The sequence below is a fragment of the Lynx rufus genome, unplaced genomic scaffold, assembly GCF_022079265.1.
Source record: "Lynx rufus isolate CCGP_SWC_20201006 ecotype Redwood Valley unplaced genomic scaffold, mLynRuf1.p SCAF_4, whole genome shotgun sequence".
Classification (NCBI taxonomy): Eukaryota; Metazoa; Chordata; class Mammalia; order Carnivora; family Felidae; genus Lynx; species Lynx rufus.
Window position 1 is genome coordinate 147,235,201 of NW_025814856.1, and position 23,504 is coordinate 147,258,704.

Sequence of the window (23,504 nt, forward strand, 5' to 3'; positions counted from 1 at the left end):
AAACCTTAAAGGGCATTCGTGGATTCTTCCAGAGCTTGCATACCTGCCACAGAATTACCCAGCCCCTAGTGATGAGGGACCTGTCACGTCCCCAAATGGCTGAGCCACTCAGTCTCCCTAGACAGACCTGACTGTTGGAAAATTCTTTATGTTGAATCGACATCTGTTTCTCTACAATTTGCACTCGTTGGAGCCATACAGAATAAAATGTCTAATGCTGCTTCCACAAATATTTGAGGACTGCTAACACATTTCCTTCTTCCACTCACTCCACAAGGCTTCTTTTCTTCCAACTGAACATGCCCAGTTATTTTAAACAGGGAGGCAGTGTGGGGTGGTGGAAAGAACGCCAGCTTTGGAGCCAGACACATCTGTGTTCAGTTCCCAGTCCTTTACATACTAACACTCAGTGCTCTGAGCCGCTGTATCTTTCTCTGCGAGATGTGGACGAAAATAGTCATCTCACTGAGTTATTGTAAGGATTAGGGATAAATTGGTGAAGATCCATGCTTAAAATATGACAGCGGCTATGCCTTCAGTGACATAATTTGTAATGCATTTTAGGTGATCCTCTCTGAACGCACTCCTGTTTATGGGTCTCTTAAATTGCTTTGTAAAACAGAATGAAATACTTTCTGTGAAGTCTAACTAGCAAAATAGAGTAGGATTAGTTCATCCTGGGTACTTCTCTCATTACATTCTGCAATCTACAGTGGCATTTTTTGAGCCGTATCACATTGACTGACTGTCACCTAAAGCCCTAAGTCTCTAATATGTGCTGCTGTTCGACCAAATTTCTCCCATGTTGAACTTCCTCCATTTATTTGAATCGATAATTATAGGTGGCTCTTCAAAGTGGCAGTCCCAGTTCTGTCTCGTTGTCTACAGAAATAGCCTTGTGCCTGTCATAGTATAGGTCTCAGACTGGGGTTAGAAAAATACGAGTATTGAACTTTCGGTGCCAGCCCTGCTGATCTCACACCGCTGTTGCACAATGAATGCTGAGTGTTCCGCACTATTTTTTGCACAAACCGAGGACTTATTATGGGGGACCATCTTAGGGTTGGAATGTGACAGGAGTGCACGATAAGCTACTGGTCAAGGGAGTGCTCTGCATGGGATGTCGGTCGAGTGTGTTGTCTGCATCCAAGAACGGAAAGGGTGTACCGAGAGCAAGCCGGAGGCAGACTTTGGATTTATGTACGGTTACATGTTTTCTCAGACGCTTGGACTGTTTTTTACCTTGAGCCAGATTCTCCCTGGTGGAGGAAGCTTCTTTCTGGAAGTAAGTCAGGCACATTTAGGAAATTCATTAACCCTTTGGCTCCTGGGGCATTATCGCTAGCATTCATTTTCTCCCTCAACTTTGGAAAGCCAGTTCCCAGCTCGAGCCAAGCCGATCTCTCATAGTACCCTCTGCGTGTTCAGATTCCTTGTCTCTGCACTGGAGGGTCTTCCGAATGGGAATGTTTTCTTCACCTAAGCCAAGTTCCGGGTTTGAAGTCCTCAACCCTCGATTCCTCCTTCCCCGTGGAAGCTTTTCCTAGCCACTCTGTCCAGGAGCGTTTCCCTTGAGTGCCCGATTTAGAATTCCTGTTGCCTTCGAGAGCATCTTTGGTCCCCTCTTCACCCCTCCCCCCAACAGTTTCTCCTATCTGCCCACTTGTTCTGTGGCTTTCAGAATAAGATCCTTTGTGAGCATTCAGTTCATTAAATACAAAACCGCCTTCATCTTGGGTGCTGGTGCTTCTGGTGGGGTGAGAGCGAAAGTGTGGAATCTGTGGGGCTCCACGGTTCTATGGACGACAAATACGAAAAGAAAATAATGCAAAGGTTGTTACTGTTGTCTTCATTAAAATGGGAAAACCTTTACTCCGTTGACTGATTTAGATTTTGCTAAGTAATTAATTCAGTCCTTAAAAGGTGGTAGTTAAAATAGGTAATCCTCTACTTTTCAAGAGAGTAATTTATATTTTGGTGAGTAACCAATTAAAGCCATAAAGGGTTTACAGCCATCTGTGGCTTCTCATTTTCTTTTGGACAAATTCCGAACTCCTCAGGATGAAATACTCTTTGTAGCCGAATTTTTTGCCTGTCGGCACCAGGCCTAAAGGACTTGCAGCCTTCCCCCAAAGGTTGTGCGGTCCTGCGCCTCCGGTGCTTTGCAAATGCCGTCCCCTCTGGTTGGAATGCTCTTTGTCTCTCTGGTAAATGTCTATTCATCATTCAAGCCTACCCGCCCCCCTCCCCTTAATTACTTCCTCCCCTGTGCGCCCTCAAATTCTTGCACTTATTCATGCAGTATTTATTAGGGGCCTGCTTTGTGGCTGGCACTGTGGCGGGCTCTGGGGATACAAAAGGTGAATAATACTTGGGCTTGGCCTTTAAGGGCCTTCCATGTTAGGGGGAGGGGGCCAACCTGTCAAAAAATGTTGCCAGGAACTGAAAGGGAAGATTTAAGCGGCATCAGTTCTTGTCTGTCTTCCCCACCGGATGGTCAGCATCTTGTGGCAGGGGCCATTTCGCATTCATCTCCGTATTTCCGGCGCTTAGCGCGCATTGTAGGTCCCTTTCACGACCCTGTTAATCGGACCCCACTAGAAATGTACCCTGGGTTGCGCCACGTGTTTCGATGATAGCCCCCATACGTGGTGGTTCCTCCTATGGCTGGCTGGCGGCCCCTGGCTCCCTGTGCAATGTTAGGTGCCGGGTGGGCTTGGCCGGGCTCGGCGGCACTGGCCTTTTGCGATTCGTGTGCTCGCCTGCGCTGTCTGCCACGGAACGGCCTGCGCGGGCGGGTGCGAGTGGGAAGAGAGGCCTGCAGCGCCCCCGCTGGAGGGAGCCGGCACTGCTTGGGCTGCCTGGCTCGCTCGCAGCCCGCGTGCGTTCGTCAGAGTTTAAGTTTACAGCCAGAAAATGAACACAGACACTGTGATTCTCTACACTTTTCTTTTCAAAGGCATAATATATGCCTTTTAAAGGATTATCGATGAAGAAAAAAATTCCTTCCTTCTCTCCCGTACCACTGGCGCCCTTGCGTTGTGATTCAGTCGGCATTCTAAAAAAGGGGAGTTTTAGTCGCATAAATGCGAAGATCATTATTTCTGGTGCTGTACCGGCCCTTGGCTGGGAGCGGGTGCCGAGAGAGGGCTGCGGCGGGGCTCTGGCATGCCGACCACGTAGCGCTGCTGCAAAGGAAACGTGCCTGGCGCCGCGGCCATGGCCGTGGTTGAGCGAGAGAACCCAGACTTTCCCCCAAGTTTTGCCCTTTTTGCTTCCTAGCCACCCCCCCCCCCCCCGAATTAGCTGATGAGATTGGTAGGAGGTCCAGCAGAGCTTATTGTTTCCTAGACATTCGGTTGTGTCCTTGGTGGTTACCCACAGCTTGGGACCTGCGAGGTGTGGGGCACTCGAAGACCACTGCTTTGGACGGAACCCACGCCTCGGGCGTGGTACAGACCGAGAGCAGGCACCACAGCTGGCCACCCTGAGCCCCACCACACCTGAGGTCGAGTGGCCACCTCTGGGGTTGGGGAACCTGTGGGTGGTGGTCCACGGGTGGGGGTGTATGTTCGGGTTTCAGAGTCTGCCTTTCCCTGTGGCGTTAACTCGCCAGAGGAGAATTTCTGCTGCGGAACCTGGAGCTCAGAGTTGGGGGCGGGGGGCGCCTTGTGAAGGAGCAGCGGAGCGCTGGCGGGGTCGACAACCCTAAAGGTGCCCCCTAGAGGAGCTGCCGTGAGAAGAAAGTTCCATCCCTGCGGCGGCGGCAGGGCTGCGGGGAGGGCTGGTGGGGAGAGGCGTTGGCTGCGGCGGGAGGGGCACTGCGGCGCGGTGGGCGGACCAGGGGCGGGGCGCGGGTGGGCTCTAAAAGTCGGTGCCCACTCGCTCGGCACTGCCGCGGCAACCAGCGCCTCTCCGTCCTTCCTCTGCGGCAGCCGCGCCTCGGGCAGTGCCGCAGCGCACTCCCGGGTGGCCGCTCGCTGCTTGCCGCGGCCGGCGCCGCCCTCGCGGGCTGTAGGCTGCGCCTTGCTGCCGGCCGGCCCTGGCCTGCCGCGGGTGCTGCGGCGCCCGGTGCTCCAATCCCGTGTGCCGGGCGGCATGGGATAAGACGCGGCCATGGTGCGCCGAGATCGCCTCCGCAGGTGGGTGCGCGCGGCCGGCGCGAGGGGGTGTGGCTGGCTCAAAGCCGCCGTCCCGGAGAGGGTGCGGGCCAGCTGGTGGGGATGTGCGTGTCCGTGCCGGGGTTGCCGGACCTCGACTCCCGCGAGGGAAGACCCCACCCGGGCTGGTGGCGGGGGGCGGGGTGGCGCGCCTGCCTGTCCTCTGAGCCCTGTCTGCCTACTTGGGAGGGGATATCACTCCTGCACGCAGTAGAATGTGCAGGGCTGGAGATCTCCCAGATTTGGTATTTTTAGACCCTGGTATCGCTCGGATGCGATTTAGGATTTCTAGACCCCAACGTTGCCATGGCGTCATTTAGGATTTGGGGACCCCGGCGTCACCCTGGCGCGATTTAAGACTTCTAGACCTCAGCGTCACCCTGGCGCAATTTAAGATTTCTAGACCGCGGCATCGCCCTAGGGCGATTCAGGGTTTTTAGACCCCGGCTTTACCCTAAGACTCTGGGATTTTTAGACCCCGGCATCGCTCTGGCGCGATTGGCGCTCTAGGTCTTGGTATGGCTCAGATGCGATTTAGGATTTTGAAACCGGGCATTGCTCTGGCGCGATGTAGAACGTCTAGACCCTGGTGTCGCCTTGGCGTGATTTAGGATTTTTAGACCCCGGCGTCGCCCTGGCGCGATTTAAGATTTCTAGACCCCCGCATCATCTCGGCGCGATTTAGAATTTCGAGACTCTGGTATTGCTGTGGCGCAATTTGGGATTTCTAGACCCCGGTATCGTTGTGGCGCGACTTAGGATTTGAAGACCCTGGTATCGCTGTGGCGTGAGTTACTGCGTAGGTGTGACTAGAACTTGCAGTACCGTATCACCGAGGCGTAAGTATTTTTCGGATTTCAGTAATGAGAAGCCAAGCGAAAATGATTACTTGACCAAACTGTCCTAATGTTACACGTGAATTGTTTGCATTGGTTTACACAGTAGTTCACAGTCTCAGCGCGATGCCGTAAGGTGGCACATTTGGTGGTTTTAAATGTATTTTTTCCTCTTTATGAGACGAAGAATTCAAGGCTTGTAGAGGTTATTAATTTCCAGAAGGTTTGCTCCTGGGGTTTGCAGGATTTATACTTTTGACTCGTGGCTCATTAAGTAATGGGGATTTTGGTCAAAAAATGTTTAACCCGTTTTGGCTACTGACTGCCAGATTGTTTCCCTGCTAAAAATCCTAAAATGTTGTTAGAGGCATTTTTACGGAGGTATGAAACCAGAAAACGGCTTCCTGAAAGGTTGCGTCTTTCCTTTCTTGGAGTAAAAGAGGAGGTGTAGAGGGTGGAGGTGTCCGGGAGTGGAAAGTATACAGTCGTTGTTCCCCCCCCCCCCCCCCCCCCCGCAGCCTTCTGCTTGCTCCTCTAGTAGCCCCTCCCTGGCTCTGTGCTGAGTCATTGCAGATATGCGTCTGCTGAAACCCCTGAATGAATGAGATGAAGAAGCCCAGGTTGGGGCGGCTGGTGGGGAGGGGGGGGTGATGAAATGTATGAGCTGAAGTACAGGACAGATGATAGCTAATGATAGCTAAACCTGATGCCTTTTGTCATCTCATTTTTCAAGGAGGTACTGGGTTGTAGCCTGCCACAATTAGGGGGTGAAAATTGTGATAATAATTATCATGTTTGCGGGCACTTTTTGGAATCATAATATTAACTTGAAAGGTGCAACCAAATCATCGGGTCTGTTTTATGGACAGCTACTTTGGAGGAAGAAAAAAAAAAAAAAAAGACTGCCCTAAGTGATGCCTAAAAAAGAGAGATGCTGCTCAGGTTTTTTGAGGGATTTTTTTTTTTTTTAACCACTGTGGAACCACAGTCTTATTTATTTGTTTTAGAGTTAAAAAAAAGAAAAAAAGTATTTTGTGAGTTGGATCAGTTTGTGATGGGTAGGGGTTGTGTCCAGTCTACAGGTAATATTGGTGGAAGGGTATGTGTACTCGCACAAAGCTGTCTCCAGCGGGGCTTTAACAATTGGGTTCCCTAATTTGTAAGCTCTGTTTTCTTGACAACTCTTACTTTAGTTTTAGAAAGTATTTCCAATCTGGTTATTTTGAGAGCCCTTCCATTCTACTGCTAATTCTTTCCCTGGTGACTATTCGAAGTCATAAGCTAGAAACAGAACTATTTCTAATTCCCGTTTAGCACTCATCATTGTGGATAGACTGACCTGGACCTTTGAAGTCCTGGGCATGAGAAGGTTGGGTATGCAAGCCAGCCCTTTCTTTCCAGAGACCAAAGCAATTTCCAGATGTTGGGTATGAGCTCTGCCTTTTTTTTCTTTTTTTTTTTTTGAGGTGTGTGCAGGGTGGGAGGTAGCAGTCCTAAAAAATTAAATAAATGGGAGCTTCCTCAAGAGTCTGCCCAGTAGAGCAGAAATATAATCTCCTGCCCTGAGCTCTCAGGAGATTAGATACTGTGGGTCATGACAAAGCTGCTTATGTTGGAATACGTAGTGCACCGAGGGTCCTACGTTCACAGACGGTTTACCTGGAGCCGTTTCTCAGCACAGATCGAGAGAGCAGTACCAAGTGGGGCTTCACTGGGGTCAGAGAATTGATAAATATTAAAAAAATTAAAAACGGCTCTCTGCTTTAAGGACAGAGGATACTACGACATGCTTTTTAAAAAATCATTAGTAAAAAACTACATCTGTGTATCTGTAACACTTTACTCGTTGGGGGGGGGTAGAGCTTAATATGAAGGAAATCATTACTGTTTTCTGGGGAACCTTTGATAAAAGCCAGTGAAAAGGGGCACAATACTTCTTTTGACTTCACATAAAAAAAAACCTCTTCTCGTCTGGGGAAAAGCACAATGGGAGGAAGGAGAAGCGCACTGAGGGATTAAAGTGGGAAGGAGAGGGGGAAGATTACGTATTAAAATAATATATTTTTTCCTAGAATGGTGAGCAGTTATGGTGACTGCGTAGCAGGCAGAGGTGTGCTTACGTTCTTCTGGGTAAACTTTCTGCCGTGCGTCATATGGAGGGCCAGGCAGTCGCTGCACGGTACAGAGTTTTCCCACCCCATCTTACCGATTTGGGGCTTGTTGAAGCATGTGCGGTTCGTCCCGACTGCTTACCTCGGGTCTCTGGTTTTCCTACAGGATGAGGGAGTGGTGGGTGCAGGTGGGTCTGCTGGCTGTGCCCCTGCTTGCGGCCTACCTGCATATCCCACCCCCCCAGCTTTCCCCTGCCCTTCACTCCTGGAAGTCGTCAGGCAAATTTTTCACCTACAAGGGACTGCGCATCTTCTACCAAGGTAAGGCGAGGGCCGTTGGAGCCCCCCGCATGTACAGATCCCATAGGTCCCACCGAGGTACTCATTTTGTGTCCATTGGTCTCTGTTGCCCTTCAGTGATGGCGGGGAAAAGCCCCATTTTCTGGGCAGTGTGCTTGAAGGAATGAACTAATTCCCCTCATTAACTCCATAGCAGGGAAGCTCAAAGAAAACTGCTGGGGGGGGGGCGGTGCGGGGGCGGTGGAATTAATTTCAATTTCTGTAGAACTGACTTTTCAGTATAATTTTTCTTCATAGCCTCATTTGTATTGATAGATATTGGTTTTCTCTTTTGAGCGCCCCTAGTGTCGGGTAATATAAACGGTATTCAGCAGACCTACCGTTGGTTCTGTTTCCCTCCGTCCCTGATTTCATTTTATTGTGTTCTATAAAGATGATTTGTTGCATGCATAACTAAATGCGATTTAAGCCTTATACCCTTGTATAAATTAATTTGCTGATGATAATTATTATGACTGCTACTTGTCAAGTAATTATCATATGCTAGTCATTGGATTAGGTTTTCAATCTCCATTATTTCGTTTAATCTTTACAACAGTACTTGGATATAGGCGCTATTAACCCCTTTTATAGGTAAAGAAATTGTGAAACAAGATTGGGAAAGATTTCTTTTGGGCGGGGGTCAAGAGCAATAACGAAAAATGTTTGTCATAAACCGTTTTTCATTATTGCTCCTGACCTCCTCTCATTTGCTGTATTCAATTAAGTAAGTATATAATTTCCTCTATACCGGTCATTTAATTGTTTCTAGTTTTTTAATGTCTCACATAGTCAGTGTTGAAGGGAAATCTTCATGTATATGTTTAACATATTTATTTTTTCCATATATTTTCACACTATACTACTTGTAAACGGAATGATTTTATTTGCATGGATTCTCAAGAATTTTTCTTTAATTCTCAAGAATATTTTTAATTGCTTTTGATTAAATTATTTTTGCAAACCTTCTCAAATCTCATGCCACTGGCAGTATGTATGAATGGTCCGTTTTAAATCTAATACTTTTAACAAGACCTTTCACTGTTTAAATGTTTGACTAATTTAAAAGATGCCTGTGCATTAAAAAATGTTCATGTCTGTATTAATATTTTTTTATACTTGTTAGAACTTTTAATAGTTTGAGCAGTATGCTTTTGATACTGGATTGGGTCTCCCCTGGGGGAAATAAAAGTGCTGGACAAATAGAATAAACTAAGGTGTTCACCAGGTTGAGGAAGAGTTGCTATATTTCAGAGAATTTTTGTGAGGCCATTAATAAGGTACAAAAAACCTGTAGTGTTTATGTTGTGATGGTATACTTCTAACTGTGCAAGTTTACTTTTTACTGTGAAAAACAATTTACATATTGGTAATATAAAGAAATGGGGAAATACTCTAAAAAATCTAAGTGAAATTAAGCAGATTGCCTTCAAGTATTTTCATATAAAGTGTGCTATGTACAAGTTTTTAATACACAGATGAAAAGAAAATCATCAAATGCCTGTTTTTACGTGAAGCAGTAAGCTTGCATTTTAAAAATGAATTTATTTTTATTTCATTAATTTAGGCAGGGTTTCTTGTCCTTTATACCAGATTATGTAGCTTTTAATATTTTCAAGATTATTTTTTAAGGGAGCCAGCCTAACTGATTTCTTTCCTTTTTCCCAGACTCTGTGGGTGTGGTTGGAAGTCCTGAGATAGTTGTGCTTTTGCATGGCTTTCCAACATCCAGCTATGATTGGTACAAGGTAATGAAATCAGATTTCTAGATCCTACTATATCTTTAAAAATCCAAAATCAAGGACTGTGTTATCAGGACTGCAAGGTTCTTAGCTATTTGAATTGCTTAATAAAACAGGATTAAATGTAGAACTGTTTCTCATTTACTGTAAGAGAGTAAAAAACCCTTGGGTGATCTGGAAAGGATCATTGACAAGTTAAAAATGCTCGAGTTTTTCCCTGAATGGAGATTACGAGTAAACCAAGAGGATCATCTGTGGGCCTGTGGTGGTTTCATGAGATTTTTTTATCAAAGTCTGTTTGTTAAGTCAAGATGGGGATGAAACTCTTGTACTGTAGGTTGGAGGAGCGCAGGATTACAAAATCCAGATCCTCTTTTTCGTTCTTGTAGATTTGGGAAGGCCTGACCCTAAGGTTTCATCGAGTGATCGCCCTTGATTTCTTGGGCTTTGGCTTCAGTGACAAACCGGTAAGCGGCATCTAGATGGGACCAGTGTTTTTTTTGGTGGAGGGGTGGTGTTGGATGACAACAGACGGTCAGGCTGGCAGACAGATCAGCACTCATGACGTCATCCTGTATATCTGGGCTTTCTTCTCCTTAGAGACCACATCACTATTCCATATTTGAGCAGGCCAGCATTGTGGAGGCACTTTTGCGGCACCTGGGGCTCCAGAACCGCAGGATCAACCTTTTGTCTCATGACTATGGAGATATCGTTGCTCAGGAGCTGCTCTATAGGTCAGTGAGGTCATAGACTTCAGTACTGCTCACAGGTATCACTGGTTTAAAATGCTGGGAAAAATAAATTGTTCCTGGGTTCTTTCTAGTCCTTTTCCCTCTGGGGAGTTTGTCTTCAGCTGCTGCATTGGTGTGTGTCCACTGAGTTAGATGTGTGTTTCCCTCACCCATTTCTAGGTTCAAGCAGAATCGATCTGGTCGGCTTACCATAAAGAGTCTCTGTCTGTCAAATGGAGGTAACTGCCGTGGTGGTGGGTGGAAAGTGAGGTGTCGCCTCAAAGGGCCACATGTAGGTATCATGTCGACATCTAAACAGTAATCTCATGATATTGCAGGCAGACATAATTACACCAGAGGATCTTGACCTTTCTTATGCCATGAACTACGAAATCTCTAATGAGATTTATCGACTCTTTCTCAGAATGTTTTTAAACATAGAAAATAAAACAAATAGGATCACGAAAGAAACTGCTCGTATCGACAAACAGCTAATAAAAAGCTGTGGTGCAGTAACACGTGTTTCTTTGTAAATGCATCGCACAGCAAGATCTGTGGGTAGGTCTAGCAACAACCACAGTTGGTCGTGAGGAGAGCACTCGCTGCAGCAACCGCAGTGGGTTATGCAGATAGTTGTGATGAAACCACAGGCGCTTCTGATACCCTGTGGTTTGTTCCAGAAACTCTTAATCTTTCAAAAAATGTTTATTTTTATTTATTTTGGAAAGAGAACCCCAAGCAGGCTCCATGGTTGACAATGCAGAGCTCCATCTCACAAACAGTGAGATCATGACCTGAGCTGAAATCCAGAGTCAGATGCTCAACTGACTGAGCCACCCTAGCGCCCCCCCAAAAACTCTTAATTGATGGTAATGCCAGGTTTCACTTAGAAATTATTGAACCTTTGCTTCAATCTTTTGGAGAGGGTTCTTTTTCCTTGTGTGCCATTGAGCCTGACTTGTAAGTCCATGAATATCCAGATGTCCCCTGAATACCATAAGGGCAGATTCGGACGGGAGTCTCTCCCTTTATCAGTGATGCTCATGGCTTTCTCTCATTGACTCTGGAGAAAAGTGGAAAAGGAAACTCTAGGTTTTTTGGTCCCCCCCCCCCCCCACCCTGGGACCTACAGTTCCTGAAAAAACCACTGGTTTCTTTTGTAGCCCAAATCACTAACAATACTAGGTACTGTGAAGAGTGGAAAGAAAGGCCAAGGGAAGTCAGGCTCAGTCAGCATTATGGATGATCACATACATTAGCTTTCCCCTGTTTCTCTACTCTTACAATGGGGAAAGTAATCCCAGCAGGACAGAATCTGACCTGTTAAACAGAGAATTCCCTGGAGAAATAATTAGATGAAAGAACGAAGTTTTGTTTATTGTATCATTTCTGGCAATAAAGGCCCCAAATGTGACAGTAAATCGGGAGATAGTCTCCGATAATGAGCCTGTGTTTGACTTAAAATTGTTGGTAAATAACTAACATGAGTCTCTTCTTCTCCTGTAGGTATATTTCCTGAGACTCACCGTCCTCTCCTACTCCAAAAGGTTGGCTACTCCAGTGACAAAATTTTGAGTGTTTTTTTTTTTTTAACGTTTATTTATTTTTGAGACAGAGAGAGACAGAGCATGAACGGGGGAGGGTCAGAGAGAGGGAGACACAGAATCCGAAACAGGCTCCAGGCTCTGAGCTGTCAGCACAGAGCCCGACGCGAGGCTCAAACTCACGGACCGCAAGATCATGACCTGAGCCAAAGTCGGCCGCTTAACCGACTGAGCCACCCAGGCGCCCCCAAAATCTTGAGTTTTCAAGATTTATACCAACGTAAATAATGCTAGGACCTTTATAAGGGCCATACCTGCTGTAATGGGCTGTAGTTAAAATGCTCTCCTCAGGAATTTACGTTAATAAAGTTAGTTTTTTCCTTCTGTATCCGCAGATACAGCAATGGAAGCAGTTTCTAGGTAAAGCCTCCTTTCTGAGAAGAAGAGATCAACAAATACTTGGAGAAATACAGCTATCTAGAGATTTGTGTCATTAGCATGTTGTCTGAACAGATCAGATCCTAAAGTTGAATACATCAGTTAGAAATCTTAGGGATTTAGTGAAGCGTAGAAAGGTAATCTTAAAGGGAACCACAAATAGGTCTGCCTTCCGTGAGAGAGCAGGTAGGCAAAACAAGAGGCGAAAAGCCAGTAAGGAAATGTTTCAGTCGAAGGACATTTGGCTTAAGTCCTTTTTAAATTCCTAATATGCAACTTCTGTCCTGGTTAGTGGTTTTCTTTCTCTAAATTCCTGATTTTTACCTCTTTACCTACAGCTCCTCAAAGATGGAGGCGTGCTGTCACCCATCCTGACACGATTGATGAACTTCTTTGTATTCTCCCGAGGGTAAGTCATTACTGATTCGCTATAGCCCGGGAACAATGTACTGAAAAGTTGCCATTAAAATTCCGGGCCAGGGTTTGATATTTTAAGACACAGATGTTGGCCATTTGCCAGGGAAGTGGTAGAAGGAATTCACAAATCAGTTAAGGGTCAGACTCGGTGACCTGTGAGGTTCCAGTCATATTTAACATTCTGGATTCTTTAACATTCACCTGTGTCTTTCTGCTCTTTCGGGCTCTTTCAGTCTCACCCCAGTCTTTGGGCCGTACACCCGCCCCTCTGAGAGTGAGCTGTGGGACATGTGGGCAGGGATCCGCAACAATGACGGAAACTTAGTCATCGACAGGTAAGAAATAACACTTTCTTTTGGTTTCCAGAGAAGCTCTGTTTTTGGAAAGTGGGGAAAGCTGTAGGATTCCTCGTTCTGTTCCTTGCTAGCTTGTTCCCTCTCACGAGGGGGTCCGCGTTATGGTCTGTGAGGCAAACGAGGAAGTCCTGCGCTGAGAAGAAAGAAGTGGAGAATAGTGAGCCCTGAGCAGAAGCCATGTGGTACAGAGTTTAGATAAACAGCTAATCAGTAACAGCTAATGCTAACTCAGTAACTGGCCAGTTGAGTTTAGCAAATCCTACTTTGGGCTTTTTGTTAATATTAAAATGCTTCAAAATGTCTAATCACAGTTGTGAAAGGAGCCTAGTACCTCTCAAAGTACAAGGCTCTTCCTTTTTGGTGTCTTTCCCGTTGCAGCAGGGACTGAGAGGGAGAGCTCTCTGTCTTGTACAAAGCATCCTCAGGCCGCGGTTCAAGTGAGAATGTAGCGGCTTTCATTTTAGGATGCCTTTGCATTCCTGTAACAGTAACGATTTCTTGTCCTACTCTTGCTGACTTATCTGTCCTGTAGTCTCTTACAGTACATCAACCAGAGGAAGAAGTTTAGAAGACGCTGGGTGGGAGCTCTTGCTTCTGTAACTATTCCCAGTGAGTATTTCTGTATTACGTTTTGATAGGAATACTGAGGGACTATGGAGCTAAAATAATTGCCAGATTTAGCAAATACAAATACAAGACACCCAGCTAAATTTGAATTTCATATAAACGGCAAGTACTTTTTTAGAATAAGTATGTGCTTTGCAGTATTTTGACATCTTTATACCCCCCCCCCCCAAAATCATTTCTTACCTGAAATTACATTTAACTGGGCATCTCTTATTTAATCTGGCAGGCCCTACTCCCAGCATCTGGACACCAGTGACACGAGTTGTAGAGTGAAGTGTGGAAAACAGGGAGATGCCACTGCAGAGGTAGTTGGGGTCACTGTCAGGAGTGGGAGTTGGGCCGGCTCTCGTGCTGGGCCTTGTCAGCGGCTGCCACGTTAAATGCTGAGGTGCCGCAACAGAAGGCGGTTTAGATACTAATTGAGAGGCTGGAGGTGTTTTGTGCTCACGTGTCTGTTCGTTCTTATAGATTTAAAAAGAAAAAACTCAGTGCAGTGTCTCATCCATAGTAGCTGGTGCCCAAGATTTAAAACGTCAGCGGTCAGTTATAACTGAAGAGAGACCTAAATAATGATGGTATCCTGGATTCATAGGAGGAGAACATGCACAGTGTGGCTTAGTCCCCTTGGTCCAGGCACAGAAGAGCTGGAGGAGGGACTGAATGGCTGTGTACAGGAGAACTGTCCCAAATGGACTAAGTGTTAGGCTTATTCCCAGGAGCTCCTTATAACCTACTCATTAAAAGAAGCTAGATTTTCTAAGCATAAAATTAAAACAAAAATTTGTTTTAACATTTATTTTTGAGAGAGAGGGAGGGAGAGCCTGCGCGGGAGAGGGCCAGAAAGAGGGTTGGAAGCAGGCTCTACGCGGTGAGCACAGAGCCCGACACGGGGCTCCAACTCACAAACCAAGCCGAAGTCAAGAGTCGGCCGCTTAACTGACTGAGCCACCCAGGCACCCCTAAGCATAAAAAATTTTTTAAAAAGATATTTAGAAACAAAAAATAAACTAGTGGGACCTTCATCAAACTAAAAAAGCTCTGTATAGGTAAAGAAACCATCAACAAATGGGAAAAATGTTTGCAAACCATGTATCTGACAAGAGGTTAACATCCAAAATGAATGAAGAATGTGTATACTCCATAGCAAAGAAACAAATAAGCCAATTAAAAACTGGGCAAAGGACGCGAATAGATACTTCTGCAAAGAAGGTATAGGAAAGGCCAACAGGTACATGAAAAGAGTTCAACGTCACTAGTCATTAGGAAAATGCAAATTAAAACCAGAATGAGCTATCACCTCACACCTGTTAGAATGGCCATCAGCAAAAAGACAAGAGACAGTAAGTGTTGGTGTGGATTTGGAAGCAAGGGAGCCCTTGTGCAGTGGTGGTGGGATTGTAAATGGGGACGGCCACGGTGGAAAATAGTATGGAGGCTCCTCAAAAAAATGAAAATAGACCCACCGTATGATCTGGCAACTCCACTCCTGGGAATACATCCAGAGGAAATGAAAACACTTAACTTGAAAAGGTTTCTGCACCCCTGTGTTCATAGCTGCGTTGTTTATGATAGCCAAGACGTGGAAACAGCCTGCATGTCCATCTATCAATGAATGGATAAAAAAGTTGTGATGTATATGTATGTATACAGTGGGCACTATTCAGCCATAAGGCAATCTTCCTATTTGTGACAACGTGGATGAACCTACAAGGCATTATGCTAAATGAGAGAAGTCAGACAGAAAGACAGACACTGTATGATCTCACTGACGGAGATCATCCTGTGGAATTTAAAAAAACTCCCCCAAACTCCGAGGACAAGAGATTGGATCCGTGGTTACCAGGGGTGGGGTGAGGGAGAAGCTGGAGGAAAGTAGTCAAAATGTACAGACTTCCACTTACGAGTAAGTACTAGGGATGTAACGTACAACATAATGACTATAGCCAACCAGAAAGTTGCTGAGAGAGTAGATCCTAAGAGTTCTCATCACAAGAATTTTTTTTTTCTTTTCCATCGTATCTATATGAGGTAGATGTTAACTTGTTTCAGTAATCATTTCACACAGTGCACACACCAAATCGTCTTGCTGTGTGCTTTAAACTTAAATAGTGACGTATGTCCATTATTTCTCAATGAAGACTGGAAAAACAATTTTTTTGAAGGGGTAGGAGAATACATTTGAGACCTTTAGTAATTCACTCCTCTTCTCTTTCCTAGTTCATTTTATCTATGGGCCACTGGATCCCGTAAACCCGTATCCAGAGTTTTTGGAGCTGTACAGGTGAGTCTCCCTCAGGGGTCTTTGTTTTGTTCCTGGTGACAGTGGTGAACAGGATAGCCACTGTGTCTGCCCTCACTGGCTGTTCATCTAGGAAACACATAAAAAGATGAATTGGGGAATCTTATTTTCGTAAATGGAAAGATGAAAAAATTCAGGTTTACGTTGTCTTGATTTACATGGCCTGTTTTCACTGTCATGGCTACCACATACTCCTAGGTGTACAGGTAAGAAAAAGCTGTCATGTGAACCAAGGAACGGAAGTAGATCTGTTTTAAATGTTTGCTTTAGTCTGACTGTAAAACTAACTCCTCGACCTCAGCTTAGCAGACTGTAAGGAGAGCTTGAGAAGAGTTCACTGTGGAAAAGTGCCTTCTCCTTGGTTGTTATTTTCTCTAGGTGCTTAACTTACTCAGAAGGTGTTGGAATACGAAATCTTGATTATGTCACATGAGACTGTCCCATACCTTCACACGGCCTAGCAGAAACAACCCAGTAGTAAATAGTGTACATTTAATTCTAAACAGAATGCCCTCCCCGCCCCCCCCCCCCCCGCCCCGCCCCATCTCCTGCCAGGGTTAAGGAAGGCCTTTTGTTATCTTTACTTGGACGGTTAGTTTCTGAATGGCCCACTCGTTTGATGCCTCATGCTTCTCTAAGGAGCTGGAAGTCCTCCTGCCTGGGCAGGTGTTGCAAAGTGTTATATTTTCAAGTTGTTGTCTGTTGGGTTATGAACAGTTAAGAACTAGTCTGCTTATGTCCTAAATGGAATTGGCGGGTTTACCCGCCTAAGATACAATTCCAGAGTAGAAGGTGAATAAGCTCTTTGTTGGTTCCTTCCAGTGTGGTATGTCCGTAAGGGCATTTACCGGGGCTGCCCACTGGCTTGCATCCCTCCCCTCCCTCCAGCCTCAAGTTCACCTACATGCTGTTCTCTTCCACTAGGAAAACGCTGCCGCGGTCCACAGTGTCGATTCTGGATGACCACATTAGCCACTATCCACAGCTAGAGGATCCCATGGGCTTCTTGAATGCATATATGGGCTTCATCAACTCCTTCTGAGCTGGAAAGAGTAGCTTCCCTGTATTACCTCCCCTACTCCCTTACCTGTTGTGTATTCCACTTAGAAAGAAATGCCCAAAAGAGGTCCTGGCCGCCAAACGCTATTCTCTCACAAAAGTCCACCTGACTCACTTGTGATCAGCATATAGTAAAAAGCCCACGGAAGCTCTGGCTAAGGATGGCCCGAACAGTCCACCTCCCATTCTTCTGACATCTGAGCGAGTGTATGGATTTGCCTTTGTCTTTGTGCTATCAGAAAATTCTGATGAGCATGACTACTCACAGATTCAGAAAGACAGACGTTTTGAAAGTCTTTCTGACAATTCTGTGGACTTTTCTGGAATATTTAGAAATGCTAATTTCTGGCCCATCCTCGATTGGAATCCTATGGTAAAGAATGAGGAGAGGGGGGTCTCCTTACCTGTCCTCACATGGCCGTAAGGGCACACGCTTTCATAACTTCTCTAAGCAACACGGCTTAGCGAGAGTGAGTCTCCCTTGTCATAACTTTGGATTTCGTTCCATCAGCTGCTTTTAATTATAGGCATTTTGTTGACCTAGGTTTTGGTTTGAATATGCAGTATTCTAAGTATACTTTAATACTATGATTTACCTGCACGTATTATATGTATTTTATAAGGATACTAAACCAGCAGATACTCTGGCAGAGTAGTGAACCTTATTCAACAGGTTTCATTTCTGAGTAAATTGAATTAAACCCAGACTATTTACAGAATTTCCTAAAATCACAGGATGTTAAGGACCAGTAGCATCCTTGCCAGAGATTTACTGTTATTAGCTAATTCTAACAGCAAATAACAGTCTGACTCTTCATACCTCAGTGCTTAGAAGCATGTCCCTCCTGAGCTGGAGGGGAGGGGATCGTTGTATAGTCCAAGTTACCGTGCTGAATGTACATGGATTCCTTTTATGACGATTACTTAACTTCTCGTTGGTTGTCCTAGAGAAGCTTCCTCTCGTAGCTCAGTAATTCCTGTACTTTGTAGACAGGAAAGTTCTGAAACTTTAAGAACAAATTCTGAAAGGCCTATGCGCAAATGGTGCTGAATACGTTTTTTTTAAGCCACAGCTTCACTGTCTTAGTCAAAACAGGATGATTGAGTGATTATTTTAAATTCTTTTTTTTTTATTAGCAACTTGAAGTATAACGACTGAAACTGGAATAAGTGTTTATTTTCTATTAATAAAAACGAATTTTGACAAAAGTGGACTCCGGCTTCCCCTCCCCCACCACCCCTCTGGGATAAAAGCTTTCCAACATTGTCAGGAGCTTTCAGACACACATTAGATTAAAGAATGTGATGAAGTTAAGCAGCTGGGGCACAGGATAGTATTTGATTTGCAACATCACCCAAAGCTGTACTATCATACCAAAGTTGACCAAGTGTTAATTTAAAAAAAAAAAAAAAAAAAGAAAAGAAAAAAGAAATTTACATGCACAAGAACAGATATTTGCTTGATCTGCTGGCTCAGGGCCAAATGTTTAATTTGCTTCTCCAAAGAACATTAATCCTTAAAAGTCAAATTCCGGGAAATTCATGCCACTAGTCTAAAAGCCCACTGACAGTGAACTGTGCCATCAACTTCATCTTGCCCAGTGACAATTTATCCAACAGAAGCCAAGATAACATCTACAGGTGTTCCCTCTTTGCTTCTGACAGTCACCTGCATGGTCACTCCGTCTGCTAAGGCCAGCCTGGACCTCACCAATAAATCATAGCCACCTCTGTATACACCTGAGAGAAAAAAGCAAGGAAAACTGACTTAAGACCTCACAAGAAGCTCTGAATAATGAACTATATCGTGCTCTGCTTGCATTTCCTATTAGTTTAGTTTAGCTTTTCTAGAGATTTGTGTTTACGGTGAGAATTGAATCTTGTGGACAAATTCTAAGCAATCTTTTATATTTCCGTGATACCAGGCACATAGGAGGTACTCAATAATACGGATTTGGAGTACTCAAAGGTGGGGAAGTGGTAGCATTGGTATGTGCGGGAGAGGTTTTAAGTGTTTTAGGCCAAATTTACTTCTTCAGAGAACAACGTTAAGGATACGCAAATAATTAAACAGCTAAAACAAATTATTCATATGAACAGGCCTTCAAATTATAACTCATAATGGGATAATGGAACCGGAGCAGGGCACGAGATGCCCCTGCACACCCCCTCCTATTTTGCAACCATACAAAGGGAGACTCTGATGGAGGTTTCTTACCTGCCAGATAGAGGGAATGGGAGTTCTTGTTCTCAGGCACTTTGTCTGACCTCTCACATGGCTGCATGCCCAGAAACGTGATGATGTTGTTGACAGCTTCTGTGTTGAGAAGATACAAGAGGGTCAGGAAGGCTCAGCCTGGGGGTCTGCCCCTGCACGTGCTGGGGATGGAAGGGGTGCCCCGTGGAGGGAGGCTACCAGACTAGAACCCGGTTGATTCCATTAGATGATGCAGACGGGATCCTGGCCTTGGCAGTGAAACAGGTTATGAGATATTTAAAGAGTTACTGTGGAATAATAAGTAAGCCTATTAGGTCTTATACTGCAATACACCGAGAGCAAAATTGTTCTCACCTTGGAGAGTTTTGGTAGAACTGAGGGCAAAGGTCTCCTCTTTCTCAAAGGTGTCTCCCACCTCTTCCCAGGCAGCAGCAAAGTTAGGCTTCAGGACTTTCTGAATATGGTCAGACACAGTCACTTCGAGATCTTCCAGCTAGTAGGTAACAAGCAGGGGTCAGTAAATGCAGGCCCTCCGGTACACAGCCCAGACCGAAGGGACTAATTAGCATGCTTTTATCATTCCGCGTTATATCCTTTGCAGGAGCCTAGGATAAACTCTACCACTAAAGTAGTTTAAGTTCCGTGGTCTGGATAAATCTACCCGCATATGCCTTCGCAAAGGAAAGCAAGAAAACAGGTCACCTGGCGGGAGCTGTATTCCGAGCCACGCCTATAGCCCCCGGGGGTACAAAGAAGTCAGATTGCCACACGGACCTTCTGAACTTCATGTTCGCCAGCAGGTCGATACTTTTTAAATTTTTCCCTACATTCTCTGAGGGCTTTTCATTTCATGCTGTGGCTACATTATAAGCAAACTAAAAGCTGCCGAACAAAAACAGAAAAACCCAATCCTTCCCGTAAAACTCCTTGATCTCCAGGCAAATCGCGTAAGCGTTTTCATCTCTTAATCGCCCCTATTTTTAAAGACCTAACAAAGTGAGTTTTGTTTTAATCAGTCACTAAGGGGTAAATCGGAATTCTCTTTGGCAAGATACACTCCTGTCACAGAGGAGGACTGGCCCAGGTCCTCCTCGGTTGTGACGTGTTTGAGAATAAAAGCCCGTAGGTTCATGTCAGGTGCCGCCCGCAAAATGTTCTCTGCAGGCAGAGGTCACTGGGTGGTGCGAGGGTGTCAGAGTGAATCTCTGTGCCGGGAAGACTCACCACGTACTCATCATCATACCCCTCCTCAGCTGGAACCCCAGTGTCAGGGTCGCAGTCCCGGACGGTAAACTTCATGGTGCAGCTAAAGGTGCCTGCAGCTGGGGTGAAAGAGAAGGCAAGCCTGTGTCAGGGGCAGTGCAAGCCCAGGGCCTCCGTCTGTAACTCCGCACCGTCCGCACGCAGCGCCGTGTTCTGTATCGTGACGGGTGGTGGCCCCCAAAGCAGCCTGCGGCCTGGGCAAAAGGCAGTCTCACAAAATGACTTTAAAAACCATTCCCCGCCATACATAGACCACACCTTTCCTGTCGAAAAGTACAGAAAAGACGACCTGGGCAAAAATGTTTTCGTATCTGTATAAAGAAAGCGGCAGGGGGGATAACTGGGGACTTTTTTTGCCAGGCCTGTCAAAAGGGTCTACAAGTTGAAAAATGTGAGAACCGTTACTTTTAGGAGCTGACAAAGCAAAAAAAAAAAAAAAAAAAAAAAAAGCAAAAAGCACACAGGTCATTAAATTAACACTAAGTACACCAGAGTCTCTCAATATTATATCTTTAGACTGTGGACCAACAGGGGGTCCGTAGGACACCAGAATGAACTTGCTTTAGGTCAACTTTCAACCTACGGTATAGGTCAGTAATGAGGTTCCGGTACTGGCAAAGTCAGTGTCTTAAAATGGAAAAGCAAGTGGGCCATTATATGTTTGGGGATGACTCGTAAATTCAGAAAGAAATGGAGGTAGGGGGACACATTTTTGGAAAGGGAAGTCTTCGTGAAGAAGATGGGACTTTCTGAACTGTTGGAAGAGGGGGTGATTTATTAAGTATGGATGAAAAGGCATTTGAGGATTTAATCCATGGTTTGAAAAAGGCTTACAGGTACAAAAAATACTAGAAATTGGGGAGTGAGAGTTATTTGGGGGATAGGAAGGGCAGGAAAGAACAGACTCAGATGGAAAGACCATCTGTGACAATCTGGGTAATGGGACTTTGACCTCTCTGCTCAGTCTTTAAACTCCCTCTTTCCTGCCACGTATGTAGTAAATGCCAATACATGTTGACATTCCACATAAAGGTGTAAACAAACATGTCAGATTGGAGTCATGACCTCTTTCTCCAAGAGTGGATTGGCTAGGAGTTAACTAGATGTGTGTGTGTGTATGTGAGAGAGACAGAGAGAGAGAGAGAGAGAGAGGTCTCCTTACATGCCTGTGATGCTGCAACTCAGTGCCCGTAGGTTCTTTGAGTTTTAACGGGGCTGTGTGGGAGTGCAGGATTAACAGCTTGGGGAAATCAAAAATTTGAAGGGATGTGACAGTTTTAATAGGATCTCCAAGGCTGCAAAAGAGTTGGGCAAGCAAAGGAAGACACAGACAAAAGGCCAGAAAGGCCATGGGGCAGTTGGCAATGGTAAGAGATACGCTAATGCCTAGGTGCTGGAGGAGAATTTGTTTAGGAACTTGTTTGAAATACCACGTATTTCAAATGAAGGAGACCAGATATTTTCCAACAGGCTCTGGTGAGCTGAGGCAGTCAAGAGATTGGAACGTTAGAAGTAACTAAAGCCAGTGGTGGGAATCCTGTGAAGAACAGGTCTGAATTCAGAGAGCGTGCTGAAAACAGATGATGGCAGCGGGCTGACCCATAGAGAAGAGTGTACCTATCAAGACCACAGAATTATTTCAGTGCAATAGGGGATTGATCAAAGAATGATCGTGGTTAAATCAAGGTAGGGTTTTCTGCAGGAGAAAGGGAAGGAGGAAGAAAGTGGAAGCTAACACAGAGCTAGAATGGGTCAGTTGAAGTATTTAGAAAAAAAGAAAGGAGAGATGGGATTGTGGTAGGGACAAAGGTCGTGATCAAATAAGAATGGAGAGGCAGGGTGGACATTGAGTAACACAGGATTATATGAACCCCAGTTTGGTTCTGCTTAAGCAGGGAGGCTACAGGCAAATGAACAGAAGTAAGGAAACCATCAGGAACAAGCGTATAATCACAGCCTGGGGCAAACTGGTTGGATTTTATGTACAAGTAAAGACCTAAGACACTTAAGTAAGAGACACAGAGAAACAGATTAAGGAAGCAAATAAGAATGGTATTAGTAGAATGTTTCTGAAACTTCTGTGACAAAATTTTAATTAAATAATTTGGTTGATAACAAGGAGAGGTTACAGGGCATCCAAGGTGAACTCCATCCAGTAAAACCACTGGTAGCAATCTATTAATGTTAGCAGAAAGGACGAGTAACACTGGGTGATGAGGAGAGGGAGTGAGGGGGGCCTTTCATGGCCAGAGAACAATATTGAGTCCGTTGCCGTAACATAAAGATGAGAGCTTCATGAACGAAGCCAGGCAAATAACCAAAGACAGTAAGAGCAGCATGCCCTGGAGATCTATGTTACAATTCTTCTCAGAAATGAAGCTTGTCCTAGGACTGACTGAAAGGACAGACAGCTTCTGAGGAGGCCCGTGTGAAAGAACACAGAATAAGAGAAAAGGTAGATGCTGGAAACTATGTTGGGAGAGACATGTGAGTCGGGCTGGAGGGCAGGACCTCTAGGGTAGCAAAGGGCAGAGTGGAAAATTCGGGGCGGGGGGGAGTTGTCAGGTCTCAACCACAGAGGAGACCGTGATTAAATAAGACATGGGGTTAAGAGGACATTCCAGAAAGCTTTGCTGAAATAATTTAAAGGCTGTGATCAATGGGGCAGAAAGTAGAGGTGGAAGGGACAGAGGTAAAACAGGCTGGCTGTAGCGGCCCATGCAGGCGGGTCTGGACTGAACTGGAAAGGAATGGGTGCAGCACGACATGTAGGAAATCCGGGAAGATGGAGGTGAGTCGAGCAGTGACTGCCAAAAATGAGGAGCAAATATGCACCAGGGAAGGTGGTGAATCCACGGAATGCTGTCTGTACAGATGGCAGGAGGGGTGAAGAGACGGTTCTACTCTAGAACAAAAGTAGGGGGAAAAGGAGGAAAAGTGCAGAAAAGCTGCATTAAGTTGCTCTCAGATGGAAAGGAGTCAGTAAGGAGTGACACGCTGGCTGGAAGGATGGGCAGCATTCCTGGGCCACAAGTCACGATGCAGTGAGAAGGAAAGGAGAGACTCGAAGCAAAGAAAAGGAAACGCTGTCGTGGAGGGCCTACAAGGCAGGGCACGTGAGGGACGAAGAAGGTCTAGACTGGGGCATCTTGTCAGAGCTCGAAACGGGTCATTGGTCGCATTTTGGGTATTGTGAGTAGAAGTATGAACAAAGCGTGAGAAGCAAGGACTTGGGTAGGAGGCAGGAGCGGACTAGCTCTTGGAGCACCCATTTGGAGAGAAATTGGGACTTGAAGGACGTGGGTGACAGGAAAGTTGATGAGAAGCTACCGCTGGCGACGTTCGAGAGAACCAGGCTTGA

At 45.4% G+C, this 23,504-nt stretch overlaps 2 protein-coding genes across 5 annotated transcripts in view; one reads left to right on the forward strand and one right to left on the reverse strand.

Annotated features, from left to right (window-relative positions):
* Positions 1-4,116: 4,116 nt before the first annotated feature.
* Positions 4,117-16,717, forward strand: MEST (mesoderm specific transcript). 3 transcript variants are annotated; one of them, XM_047096104.1, is made up of 12 exons: positions 4,117-4,142; positions 7,274-7,428; positions 9,115-9,194; positions 9,578-9,655; positions 9,789-9,925; positions 10,103-10,161; positions 11,429-11,469; positions 12,243-12,313; positions 12,555-12,656; positions 13,210-13,286; positions 15,522-15,585; positions 16,528-16,717. In XM_047096104.1, exons 1-12 carry the CDS (start codon positions 4,117-4,119, stop codon positions 16,643-16,645), a joined length of 1,008 nt encoding a protein of 335 aa, XP_046952060.1. In that variant the 3' UTR covers positions 16,646-16,717. The 3 variants fall into 3 exon arrangements, with proteins under 3 accessions (XP_046952060.1, XP_046952061.1, XP_046952062.1); XM_047096105.1 differs by having other exon boundaries at positions 7,274-7,386; XM_047096106.1 differs by lacking the exons at positions 4,117-4,142; positions 12,555-12,656 and having other exon boundaries at positions 7,275-7,428.
* A 1,400-nt stretch (positions 16,718-18,117) lies between these two features.
* The window catches only part of COPG2 (COPI coat complex subunit gamma 2), a 115,970-nt gene continuing 110,583 nt past the window's right edge, over positions 18,118-23,504 (reverse strand). For both annotated transcript variants that reach the window (XM_047095359.1, XM_047095360.1), the window contains 4 exons: positions 20,105-20,202; positions 19,235-19,373; positions 18,881-18,979; positions 18,118-18,402 (listed from right to left, as the gene is read on the reverse strand). In XM_047095359.1, coding sequence (XP_046951315.1) covers positions 18,272-18,402; positions 18,881-18,979; positions 19,235-19,373; positions 20,105-20,202 — 467 coding nt within the window. In that variant the 3' untranslated portion in view covers positions 18,118-18,271. The remainder of the gene's footprint in view (positions 18,403-18,880; positions 18,980-19,234; positions 19,374-20,104; positions 20,203-23,504) is intronic.